The 13,200-nt window shown below is 41.0% G+C and overlaps 1 protein-coding gene across 3 annotated transcripts in view; it reads right to left on the bottom strand.

Annotated features, from left to right (window-relative positions):
* PRRX1 (paired related homeobox 1) overlaps positions 1 to 13,200 on the bottom strand; it is an 85,074-nt gene that overhangs the window by 22,643 nt on the left and 49,231 nt on the right. For all 3 annotated transcript variants that reach the window (XM_061382583.1, XM_061382580.1, XM_061382581.1), the window contains exon 2: positions 2,923 to 3,098. In XM_061382583.1, the coding sequence (XP_061238567.1) occupies positions 2,923 to 3,098 (176 nt within the window). The remainder of the gene's footprint in view (positions 1 to 2,922; positions 3,099 to 13,200) is intronic.

Raw genomic sequence — 13,200 nt, 5'->3', positions numbered from 1 at the left:
ATGGTTTTTTTTTTTAAGATTTAACTTGAACATCACCTTCTTTGTGAAATGTTAGAGTGGAAGGAACGTGACTTTAAAATCTACCAGAGTTAAAGAAAAATACTGGCTCCATGACTTAAAGATTTGTGCTTGGATAGTTATATATGTCTCTGATCCTTTGTCTCACAATCAAGTAAAGATGATAATACCAACTCACAGGTTGTTGTGAGACTTGGCATAGAATGACTACTCAACGTTCATATATTTTCTTTTTCCCCAGGCAGATTTAATCATTCCTTCCTCTGATCTATCACTAGTTCTTGAACATTCCTTTAGTGTAGGAATCATCTTATGCTCTGATAACAGTATGATCTGCACATTTGTCTTCTCTGCTCCCAGTCTGGAACATCTTTGAGGAAAGAGCCAGTGTTTATTATTTATCCCCAGCAAACCCAAACCAGTTCCAAGAGAATAACAGATGCTTGATAAATATTTGAAAGAAAAAAAAGACAGGGAAAAAATGAGATTGTAAAGATGATAAGATATGGCTTCCATCCAAGAGAACTTCACAGTCTAGCTGGGGAAGTTGGCCTGCATACAACTCAATATAATATATGTCACATTGTGATAAAGGCCATAAATATAAAGAAGGCCAGATTCAGAGGCAGTGGTTCAGACTGGCAAAGGGTAAGTCTTCACAGAGGAAGAATAAAGTCACAAAGGGAGAACTCTGTCCTGCTTACATGGGAAATGTTCACAATTCTAAAAGACTTTAGAACATAGTAGGATGGAAAAGGAAGAAGATAAAACAGTTTCAACATATAAGAAAGTCATTTGCTTATTGTGATGGGACCAATTTAGCTCCCTAATCCAAAATTGCTCTTACACCTTTTTTTGTTAATTCCCAGCATTGCCCTGTTCAGGTTCCCTTATTTAAAATTCAAATCGCCATAGCAAAAGTGGTACTTTCAGGCATTGTGAGTTATTGACCTAAAATTATTTATTATGCCACTGTAGGCCAAGCCTGGGGCATAAAAAATATGGGTTTTGGAGGAGAGAAGAAAGGGTTTAAGAGTAGAAACAGGGAGCGTGTTTGGAGATCTGTGGTGAGCAGCATGGGGGAAGAGGGTGTGGGAAGGCAGACCTCAGAGTTGTGCTTTGGACAGCAGGATAGAGAGAGCACAACTGAGTTTGTGCCTGTGGACCACTCTCATCTGAGCCCCGAGAGACTCCCACAGAGTAATATCAGCATCCTCACATCTGCCTTCTCTTAATCTATCCTTGTGGGTACCACAGCGCCCAGGCAACTTACTCCTTTTGTCAAAACCATTTTTTTCTCTCCTGGGGAGGACTTCTGGGTGAAATCCCCATTTCACAGGGACAATGCCTGCACACTGTCTTCAGGCTGAGGCAACCTCTCAGACCCTCTCCCTCAACTCAACAAATATCTCTCACAGTATAGGGTTCTGCATACAGTTCCTAGCCTCCACACCCGTCCACACCCTAGCCCAAGTCCCCCATCAAGAGAGTTATCGTTTGCACAAAGAAATCCTTCAAGCCCAGGGCCTACCCCAGTGGTTCAGGGATGAAGATTCCACCTACCAAAGTAGGAGAGAGGGGTTTGATCTGTGGTCCAGGAAGATCCTACATGCTGCAGAGCAACTAAGCCCGTGCACCGCAACTATTGAGTCTGTGCTCTAGAGCCCATGCTCCCCAACAAGAAAAGCCACCGCAATGAAAAACCCATGCACTGCTATGAAGAGTAGGCCCCCGCTCTCTGCAACTAGAGAAAAGCCCGCACAGCAATGAAGATGCAGCAGAACCAAAAGTAAATACATTTTTAAAAAAAGTATTTTTCAAGAAGAAATTCTTCAATCTCAGACTGGACACAGATTTACAAACAATAATTTATTAGGGAAGACAAGCCTACCTCTAGCAATATGGAAGATAATCAAATCTGGACTCTGAGCAGAGATAGCAAAACACTGCTTGAAAAAGCATGTAGCCAGAGGACTTGTATTTATGTATTTATTTAAAACCTACTGTAATGCTTAAAAACATGAACTCTAGATCTGCATATGTGTCTTCAAATTCTAGTTCAGCCCCTTCCTAGCTGTGTCACGTGATACACAATCCTTTAACTTCTGAGTCTCAGTTTCCGTATCTGTCAGATGAATAATATTATCCACCTCACTGAATTGGGGTGAGGATTAGACAGATTAGTTATGTAACTAAGGACACTGTTTGGCATATAAGGGTTCAACTCATATTAGTTATTATTATCATCATTATTATTTCTAATCACAGATTGTATTATTTCTAGATGCCTGGCTTGTAGTTGATGAGCCATGGCATTAATATTTGAAAGAATTACTATTCTCTCTTCACCTTGTTTTACATACACTTACCCATCTTCACTTCACAGAAACACAAAATCACCTACTTAAATGTGCTCTTAATGCAGTTTCTAAGTTCAAGATCTTTGATGTGTTCATTCCCCACTGCCATCCATGTCCATCACTATAAATATGTTTCTTGGAGATTTGGACATTCCCAAAGTCTGGGGAAGAAAACTGAGGTGGGGGACAGAGAGTTCATCTCTTTGAGCACCTGACTGCTCAAGTTGAAAGCTGGGGCAAGGTGGTGGGGAAGGTGCAGAGTCAAATGCGCTGATGGACAATGTTTATAACATGAATCTGGAAAGGCGGGAAACAATGAGAGGAGTGAGACCACTAGCAAGGCATATTCTGCCCTACTGAAAGGCCTTCACTTTGATTTTTTAAAATATGCTTCTGCCAAAAGAAACACAGTCAAAAACTGATTCTGTCCTCATGCTGCCCATTTATAATCTTTCTTACTATCAGCTCTGGTCTGAAATCTACAAGTGGTGTTTTTCAACAGTCTTCAGAGATGTGCCCTTGAGGTGGGGAGTACTCTGGTTACCTGCACTCTGGCCTCAGTGAGGTTCACCCGGCGGGCAAGGTCTTCTCGCACAAACGCATCTGGGTAGTGTGTCCGCTCAAAGACACGCTCCAAAGCCTGCAGCTGACTGCTGTTGAAGGTTGTCCTGTTCCTCCGCTGCTTTCTCTTCTTCTTTTCCTCTGAGTTCAGTTGATCATCTGGAATACAAGAAATTGATGATAAAGGAGCTAAAGTCATGTCAGAGGTCTGGTTTATACCTCTTCACTGTGTATCCACAGTGAAACTGTTTCCTTGGCTCCCATGCTCATCAAAGTGCTAGGGCCAAATGCCACTTTCCAGGTGCAAATACAGGTTTTGGTGCCCTCAAGTTCATACACCAAGAACCCACAGCAGTTCTGATGTTTGTTTGTTGCTTCTAAATCTTCAACCAGACCTGAACTGTCAGAGAGATCTTTTCATATGCTCCTTGAAGCCTGTTTTGTCAAAGAGGGCTAAAGAAATATTTCACTCCTCTCTATATTCTCTGGACATCTCCAGAGATGGGGAAAGGAGAAGAGATTGCCTTGGACTTCATTTGTCTTAGGTAATGCTATGTTCATTCACACAGTTTCATAACCGAGGAGCCGAACAATTCCCTGGTTATGTCACCTCAACAAACCCACATCAACACAAATGCAGTTATAAAGGAAAAGCCATATTCAAACAGATAAGAAGGATTTCTGTTTTTCCCATGCATCTTCCTGGAAAAAGAAAATAATCCCTCACTGTTTGTTCAAGGCTCCATGCTGTTGCTGAGTTAGGCATCAAGGGCATCAGGGCTAGTGCTACAACACCTACCCACCCCAGCTGACGCTGACCTTGAACTCACCAAGAACTCAAGAACAGTCCTGAAAGACCTCTGAACCAGTTTCACCCCAAATTTGAGTTCTAGGGCTTTGAAGTCTTAGGAACCTTTGGAGAATCATGTCCTCAAGTTTTTAGCCATCAAGATTCCTCCTTGATTTTCTTGGAGTTACCCCAAAGGCACCATGGCCAGTTGGTCCAGCCTGCCCAGGGCTGTGAGAGAGTAGTGTGCTCCTGTCCGGCTGCCCTCCCTCGGTTCAGCAGGAGCGTTGGACTTGTGGAGCTGAGCAGGATACCAGCTGTGCTAACATCACTGTCTTAGCCCTCACCCTCATACTCAAGGCACCACAGAGCCCCTGAAGTACTCAGAGATTTACAGCTCGAGTTGCTCAGGCCCAAGTCACATACTCAGCCTGATGAACCAGACTCACACTTCCAATCGCTTTCCCCACTCATCTCGAAGGAAAATACAAGGAGTGAAAGTGAGGATGGAGGGAAAGAGAGCATGGCCACTTGTTCCACATTCAATGGAAGTAGCTCTCAAGTTGCTTTTTTTCGACATGTAAATTCTCCTGAGGGCTTCCCAGGTGGCACAGTGATAAAGAACCCACCTGCGTGGTTTCGATCCCTGGGTTGGGAAGACCTCCTGGAGAAGGAAATGGCAACCCACTCCAGTATTCCTGCCTGGGAAATTCCATGGACAGAGGAGCCTGGAAGGCTAGAGTCCATAGGATCACAAAGACTCAGACATGACTGAGCCACTGAACAACAGAAGTCTCCTGACCCTCTGTAACTATGAAAACACAAACACTCAAGAAAACTACTAGTGTGAATCCTGATGTCCCAGGAGGAATGATCCACACCTGAGCTATAGTATCATTCCTGTAGACTGGGGGCATGTTCCAGAGTTGGGTGGGGATTCAGAGTACAGCTTAAATCTAGGAGCTCCCAGCCCAGATCTCTCAGTGCCTACCTGAGGCCTCCAAGACTTCTGCTGAGAGCCCACCTTCTCCACGAGTGCTCCTTCACCAGTGATGCCCTTGGAGCTCAGAACAGAGACTGCTCGTTCCCTCCTGAGAGGTAGAGCACCCGTATACAGTCAGTGCTTGCTGAATTTGTGTCCAGGGAAAATGTGAAACTTTCCCTGTCTTGAGGAAACTGTTTCTGTAGGAAAAAAAACCATATGATCTCAACCCCGTCCCCCCATTCCATGTCTAAGAAGCTGCTGACATTCATTCTTTCATCAATATGGTTGTCTTCAGAATTGACCACCTCTCTGGTTCTTTCCATGGTGGTGCCTCAACCAGGAGCCCTGCTTTGAAGGTGCTTCTGTGACACTCTCAATAAGAAAGAAGGTCAGATCAGTGGCATCTTAAGAATGAAGCCAGTTTGATTATCATGATTTCTGGGAGTGACTGAACAACAGCAGCAACAACAATCAAAGCCTGGAATATTTCAACAACACCCTTGATTTTACCACCATTTAGCTATTAGAAAAATTACTTTACAACAATGTCAACACTACAATTCAAACACCTAGGATCATACATCTTTCGGTTGTTGCCTTGCATTTGTATTCCCCTTCATGTTTGAATATATGGAGGCATTCCTGTTGCTCCCATTCTCTTTCCAAATCTTTTTGTTTACAGTTCTACATGTCTTGCACTTCAGGCTTCTCTCTCTCTCGGTCATTCATGCCTTTATGACAGCACCACAACTGCGTTTCATGTTCCTGTTAAACAGAAGTCTGAAAAAATCTCTAACTTCCATACCAACCCCAGACTGAGACCAATGATCAGACCCTGGGCCATTTTAATCATGTAAAGGAAATTTCTTATTAATCCAATCCCATGATTTGCTTTCTTTCCTCAGAGGAACTGTTTTCATAGGTATAACCACAAATTCTAAATCCTTTATGCCGTTTGGGAAGCCCATTTCTTCTTGTACTGCCAAACTGTGATGGAGAACAAGAAGGTTTTATGTTTTGTTCTTAGTGCTACAACCTGCTACAGAATCTCTCAGTAGTTCTTTGAAATCTTCCACTGTTCACTCAAATTGCACTGACTGTCCACCATAAACCACCGACTCCCCTGACGTGGGGGTAAGGGAAATGGAGAATTATAGTTTATGACAGAGAATAAATAGCTATGATGACCTGAAAGGATTCCAGCAGAAGTTTCCCAGTGAATGTCCTTGTTGTTTTTAACAAATGAAAACACCAGTCCAGATCATGTTGAAGGTGAGAAAAGACACACAAATGACAGGGGTCCACAGAGTGTGGCTCTGGTAAACATCCTTCAGAGCACAAGTGTAATATAATAGGAAGAGACAGTGAGGGGCCAGCAGACACCACTCAAGCGGCAGCCCTGGGCTTGTCTGTCTTTGCTCACTAATCACGAACTACGAGCTCCCTGTTTTCCCCCAGGAACACAGAACAGGATCCCGTACAGTCTCATCAGCGGCTTGAAAGGAAATGTGGACAAAATAGAGCACATTTACAAATGTGAGACATTTGAAACACCTGCGATAAAGACTTAGAATATAAACTCTGGTTGAACATAGGGGAGAGAAACTAGTGTATTTTTATTATTGCTGGAATATTATCTTTCTCGTAAAAACAGCTACTACAAAAGGTCAGTTTAGAAGGATGCTGTTCAAGGATACTGACAGCCAACTGGACATCAGGAAATGGCTAATTCTTTGGAATTCTGGAAGGGGCTTCCCTGGTGGCTCATATGGTAAAGAGTCTGCCTGCAGTGTGGGAGACTACAGTTCGATCCCTGGATTGGGAAGATCCCCTGGAGAAGGAAATGGTAACCCACTCCAGTATTCTTGCCTGGAAAATCCCATGGACAGAGGAACTTGGCAGGCTACAGTCCATGAGTCAGACATGACTGAGCAACTTCACACACTTGGAATTCTGGAACAGGTAGGATTCACCAAAGCGCAGAATAACCACAGGGTGGTGGTGGTTGTTGAGTCGCTCAGTCGCGTCTGACTCTGTCACGACCTCACAGACTATAGCCCATGAAGCTCCTCTGTCCATAGGTTTTCACAGGCAAGAATGCTGGAATGGGTTACCATTTCCTTTCCCAGGGGATCTTCCTGACCTTGGGATCAAACTTGTGTCTCCTGCATTGACAGATTCTTTACCACTGGGCCACCAGGGTATATGGATACATATTTATCAAAATTATGTTTCAAATCCAAGGTGTTTACAGATTTTATGGAAGATTATGTTATGATTGTGTAAATTTCAAGAACGTAGTTATTCTCATGCTTTCCAAAAAAAAAATAAGATCACCTGTTTATCTTATTAACAGGTGAATTTTCACTTGATTCATGAGTCATAAAATATTGGCACCACATAAAACCAGAGAAATTATGTAATTCAACCCTCTTATTTTATAGATGAGGTCAGTGAGGCCTAGAAGAATGAAGTGATTTGCCTCAAATCACAATACAAGCTGAAACTGAGCCAGAGCTAGAAGCCAGGACTTCTTTTTTTTTTTTTATTTTTTATTTAAGTATACTTGATTTACAATGTTGTGTTATTTTCAGGTATATCACAAAGTGATTCAGATATATATATCCAAATATATATCCATATATATCCATATGTATATGAATTTTCTCTATATATATTATTTTATATATAGTATGTATTTTATATAATATTTTCTATATATAATATACAATATTGTATATGTGTGATATATACTATTTTATATATTACATAGTATCTTATATATGCAATATATATAGTATATGTACAATATGTACAAAAGAATATATACATAATTGTTCAGATTCTTTTCCCTTATAGGTTATTACGAAATATGAGTATCATTTTCTGTGCTATGCAGTGGGTCCTTGTAGGTTATCCATTCTATATATAGTAGTGTGGAAGCCAGGACTTCTATTTCCACCTTACTTTTTAAGTGCAAATGACAATAGACGCCCCACGCAGGAGTGAGACAATTAAGTCAGAGATATAAGTAAAAAAACACTACCCCAGGAAAACTCTGTATCAGTAAAAAGGTTTATCCATACTAGTCATATAAAGAGGGTCTCAGGAAGGGGGTCCATGTGTTCTACATGTTATTTCTGCCAGAAAAGCCATTAAAAAAAATGCAACAATTCTCATGTAGGACAGCTACTTTGATCGAGGTGTTCTTGGATTTCCATTTCAAAGGCCTCTGTAAGTCCTTGCTTCACCAGTTAAGCATGTGCAGGGTTACTTTCACACAGCAGTAAACCCTCATCTTCTGTCTTCTCCCCACATTCATATTAGCATTTCTTTTTCTTTCCTTTTAGGACACAGTGCAAAATCTGTTTCCTATGACACACTTTAATTCTACTTTCTCTATAAAATTTGCTGATACCTCCAATCCATATTGATTCCTTCATATCTAAATTCCTATACATATTTTAGTGTATAATCAAATATTTTTTAAAAGTATGATTCATTTCTTTCTATGCAAATGTTTTATCACCTCAATGCACTCAGGTATTTCTATAAAAAAGACATAAGGTCTTTTGATAAATTAAGTGACAATAAAATTTGAAAGAGTATTGTGGTATAGAAGTAATTTCAGAAAATTAGAACCTTGGTGATTTGTGGGTGTGTTTGTCACTCAGTCATGTCTGACTCTTTCTGACCCCATGGACCCCATGTAGTCTGCCAGGTTCCTCTGTCCATGGAATTCTCCAGACAAGAATACTGGAGTGGGCTGCCATTCCCTTCTCCAGGGGATCTTCCCAACCCAGGGATCAAACCTGGGTCCCCTGCACTGCAGGCAGATTCTTTACTATCGGAGCCACCAGGACCCACCCTGGTGATTTAACTAAAGTTTAAGAGGATGAATCATGTCTGAATTCCAATTAGTCTTTTTAATAGCATATAGCAAATAATTAGGTTAACATTATCTTTTTGTCCCTGGTAAAATTATTTACCTGTGGAGGAAGAAAACATTCTTTTACCATGTTTCTCTTTTAAATAGCTTCATCATCAGATTTAGAGATGGGAGAGAGCTTCTGACTCTTCCCTAAATGAAGGAGCTAGTCCTTCATTTTTATTTCCTACAAGATAAGTAGATCTAAGATAATGAATAATTGAAACAAACAGGAGGAAGAGTCTTAAAGAGAATGGAGTTTCCAATGGAATAGGATGTTAGAATACTTATCAAGCTCCTCTTTAGAAAAGAAAGCTCTAAATTCTAGTGAGGAGACACCTCAGGCTTTCATGGAGAAGTTAAAGAGAACAATAGCTCCGTTCTTGACTCTAGCTTGAAATTCACTCAGAACTTGACTTGGGACTGCTGAAGTTACACTGAAGGGAGGGTGGAGAAGACAGGGAGGAGTGTCAGCCTCAAGCCTGAGGACCAGACAGCAGACAGTGATCCCTCCTCACTAAGGCTTTGTACTCCCCACTTGGGCTCCAGTTAACTCCCAAAGACCCTGACCCTCTCCTGCTCTGTATCTTGTGGGAGACTCGAGATTCCAAATCGGTCAGCCAAATGTAATTTAAAGGTACAGCAAAAACATATTTTAGGGATAAAATCTGAAGAAAAAAATGTGTTTCGTATGCCTGAGTCACATCCATTTGAGAAGAAATCTGATGCAAGAAGATAAAATGCCAGCTTCAGTAGCAGAAACCAACCACCACATCAAAGCCTGTCATCTGTCTTTTGGTTGAAAACATGGCAAGCAAGCAGATCTACAGAGGAGCCCGCTGATCATTTTATGGGCATTGAAGAATGTTTTCAAAGGAACTTATATTGCACAACAACTACTTACTTTAATGGGATTTGTGTGGTTCAGGCCCTGTAACCTTTGGAAAATTGAAGGGAAGTATAATTGTAAAAGCCACTAAAAACTGTTTAGCTTTTATTGCAAGGCTTATGAAAAGCAGTGAGATACAGCTGTGGCATTCATTTGCGTTTCTTTGGTTACACTAAGCTCCAATTCTAATTAGGACAGCATCCTTTTAATAAGTGCTCTGATAAACGGCACATAGGTCCTTCACTGGGATGACTGTAGACTGAGTTTAGCACATCCCAGTGACCAAAGCCAAGTTCAGTAGCACATCCAGATCTCAGCAGCATACGCAGGATCTTCCACCACTCAATGCCAGCAACTGTCAACAGGGACCAGGATTTTTAGCACAAGGAACTCCACTCCAATGGAGTGGAATGAAACAACACTGCCAATGGTAGATGGCAGCCTGGATGGGACGCGAGTTTGGGGAAGAATGGATACATGTATATGTATGGCCAAGTCCCTTTGCTGTTCACCTGAAACTATCACGATGTTATTAGTCAGCTCTACCTCAATGCCATCTGAGCTACCAAGGAAGCCCTACTGAAGACAGAAAGAGAAGAGAGACAGAGGAGGAGATGGTTGGATGGCATCACCAATGCAATGGAATTAACTTGGGCAAACTCCGGGAGATGGTGGGGGACAGGGAGGCCTGGCATGGTGCGGTCCATGGGATCATGAAGAGTCGGGCATGACTTGGCTACTGAACAACAACAAAACCCCAATACAAGATACAAAGGAGAGTGACCAGGTTTCAGGCAATACAAATGTCCAACTGTACAGCTGTGATTCATCTTATGGTGAATTATCACATCTCAGCTGCCAGAACCTGAACTTTGCATGATGATCGTTGACGAGTACAGTTTTTCCTTTATCATCAACTTGGTATACACGTGGTTTACTTTTAGTCAAGTATGAGTCATAAACCTTAGATTGTAGGATTAAAACACCTTAAATATTTGGAGAGTAAATGTTCTTTGCAGAAGAAAATGTTTTAGAAATGTGTGAAATAACATTATTTTGAATGGGTTTCACCCAAAATATGGATCAGTGACTCTGTGTAAAGCTGTAGTGGTTTCATGCAGATTCAGGTAAAAGTTGAAAGCTCTTTGAGTATAGCCAAGTCTCATTTGAAATAGAAAACACTGGCAAATATGAGGCATCATAATAGTGTGTACTGCTCTTCACTTCATCTTATATATTTCCTTTTACCTCTGTAGGAAATCCATTTCCATAGAGTCAAAAATGCCAACACAATCCACATCACCTTATCTACTTTAACTGTCTTAAGACATTTTTCTGAAAGGACAGCTGACCAGAATCTTGAGGATATCTGGTAAAAAGCAAGTCTTCCCATGTGGCCCTACTGGGACTATGTTGATAATTTCCCCCATGCTGTCATTTTCCATGTTACTCTGGGTCTATTTTAGACTGTAATTTCAGAGTACAAAGTTTATGTATTTAATTGAAGCTTTTTCCAATGCTCGGTTCAATTCAGTTCAGTTGCTCAGTCGTGTCTAACTCTTTGCAACCCCATGAACTGCAGCATGCCAGGCCTCCCTGTCCATCACCAACTCCCAGAGTTCACCCAAACCCATGTCCATTGAGTCGGTGATGCCATCCAGCCATCTCATCCTCTGTCGTCCCCTTCTCCTTCTGCCCCCAATCCCTCCCAGCATCAGAGTCTTTTCCAACGAGTCAACTCTTCACATGAGGTGGCCAAAGTACTGGAGTTTCAGCTTTAGCACCATTCCTTCCAAAGAACACCCAGGACTGATCTCCTTTAGAATGGACTCAGTGAATACAAAGTAGTAATCAGATATAAATTATTCATACATTAGAACTATTATCTTAGGAGTACACAATAATATTAGCTTGGCCAAAAAGTTCATTCAGATTTTCCCAGCTGATGTTATAGAAAGCATGAACTTTTTGGCTAACTCAGTACCTTCTCTTTGATAAAGACATAAAATTCTGGCTTCAGATATGTAAACTACTCCCAATTTCTCTATGGATGAATCACTTATTTACCCATTTTTCAATTCATTTCTGGATGTCAAGAAAAGTGGGAAATGAGAGTGTTTTAGTGAGAAGCAACTACACTATAATCGGGAGAGTACAGCGGAGTAGAGAAGCGAGGTCACTGGCTTGGCAATCAGAATGACCTGTGTTCTCCAATAGGCCCTGCTACTTCATCAGCTGTGTGGACTTGGGTAAGACACTTTACTTCTCTGAGCCTCAATATTCAAAACAATAAAATGGAAGAAAGACTATGTACTTCCTAGGGTCATTTGAAAATTCAACAAACACAGAGCAGGCAGACAGACTGACACATAGCAGTCAATCTGTAAGTGGTGGATTTTACAGCAACCACGGCTGCTGTGATTTTTCCTTGGAGAGGGACTAGTCAAAATCACTGCTGTTCTTCCTTTTTTATTCTGTTTTTTTCTTCTATTCACTGCTTGCTGGTATCTAAGTGCTCACTAAGAGCTCTATCACAGCCTAACAGGGGAGATGGTGAGAAAAACATTCAAATATGTTGCTATGGCTTAGTTAGGTTTGATGGGGGAGCATCGTTGAGATCTAGGGAGGCTGAAAAATGAGTAAAAACTTTGTAAATTAAAAAGAACTGAAACATGACCATCAACTCAAAATTGTACAAGGAAATCATGCATTGAAGTTTGTCCCGAAAGCCCCATTTGGATCTCTTTGCTTACTGCTAATCAATTTCCTGGCTCTCTAACAAGGCAATTTTCCTTTCTCAATACAAATTTTGAAAAGAAACATTCAGAAAGCAGGCAGATTCCAACACTCAAAGACAGGTAAGCAACCTACTCCTTTAACAAGTCATCTCACTGAAAATGAGTAAAAAAGAAAGAGACAGGAAGAAGGAAGACAGCCAAGAGCTAAACCCAGGCTATGAAAATTCAATGATTCCTCAGGCTGTTTGCCTTGGGTTGACTAATTTGGTTGCCACATGTCTAAAAACACAAAAGTTGGGTCATATTACTCAATATTTATTCAGTGACTTTTTTTTTTCTAAATGTCTGAGCGCCTTGATGAATTCCAAAAGGATACAAAGAAACCAAGGAAAGCAAAGTTCTGGGAAAGGAGTGAGTTCTGACTGAGATTTTAAAAGCTTTCTAAAATTGCAATATTCCAGGTGTGTGGTCCCCTTGGAAGCGTGGGGCATTTGAGTAGGATTACAAACAAAGCTCCAGAGGAGTCATAAGCCACTGCCTTCTTTGGGTAGCATTTTTCCTTTGTAGTAAGGCTTGTTGTCATTTTGTAAAAGACACAACATCAATCTCAACATTAGCTGTAGAAACTGGTGTCTTTATGGGAGGCAACTGCCATGAGTCATTTTTTTTTAATGATTCATTTTTGGGGGGTAAAAATTTTTAATGTACTGAAGGAAAATGGTAAAAAAATAGGTTTCTTTAAAAATATATAAAGCTAGAGGCAGGTAGCAATGAAGGAGATATACATAAGTAGGAAGTCAGCTCAGCTCTTGAAAGGACAGTACTGGTAGAACAAGATTCTTTTATTTGGATAAAACAAAAGACAATTATGAGGCATTTGAACACTTAAGAGTAGAAGCATGACTTCTATTTCCTTATGTTTTTCATCTCAAGT

Source organism: Bos javanicus, chromosome 16 (genome assembly GCF_032452875.1).
Source record: "Bos javanicus breed banteng chromosome 16, ARS-OSU_banteng_1.0, whole genome shotgun sequence".
Classification (NCBI taxonomy): Eukaryota; Metazoa; Chordata; class Mammalia; order Artiodactyla; family Bovidae; genus Bos; species Bos javanicus.
Note: the sequence above shows the minus strand (reverse complement) of the source record. Positions and strands in the feature narration are given on the sequence as shown.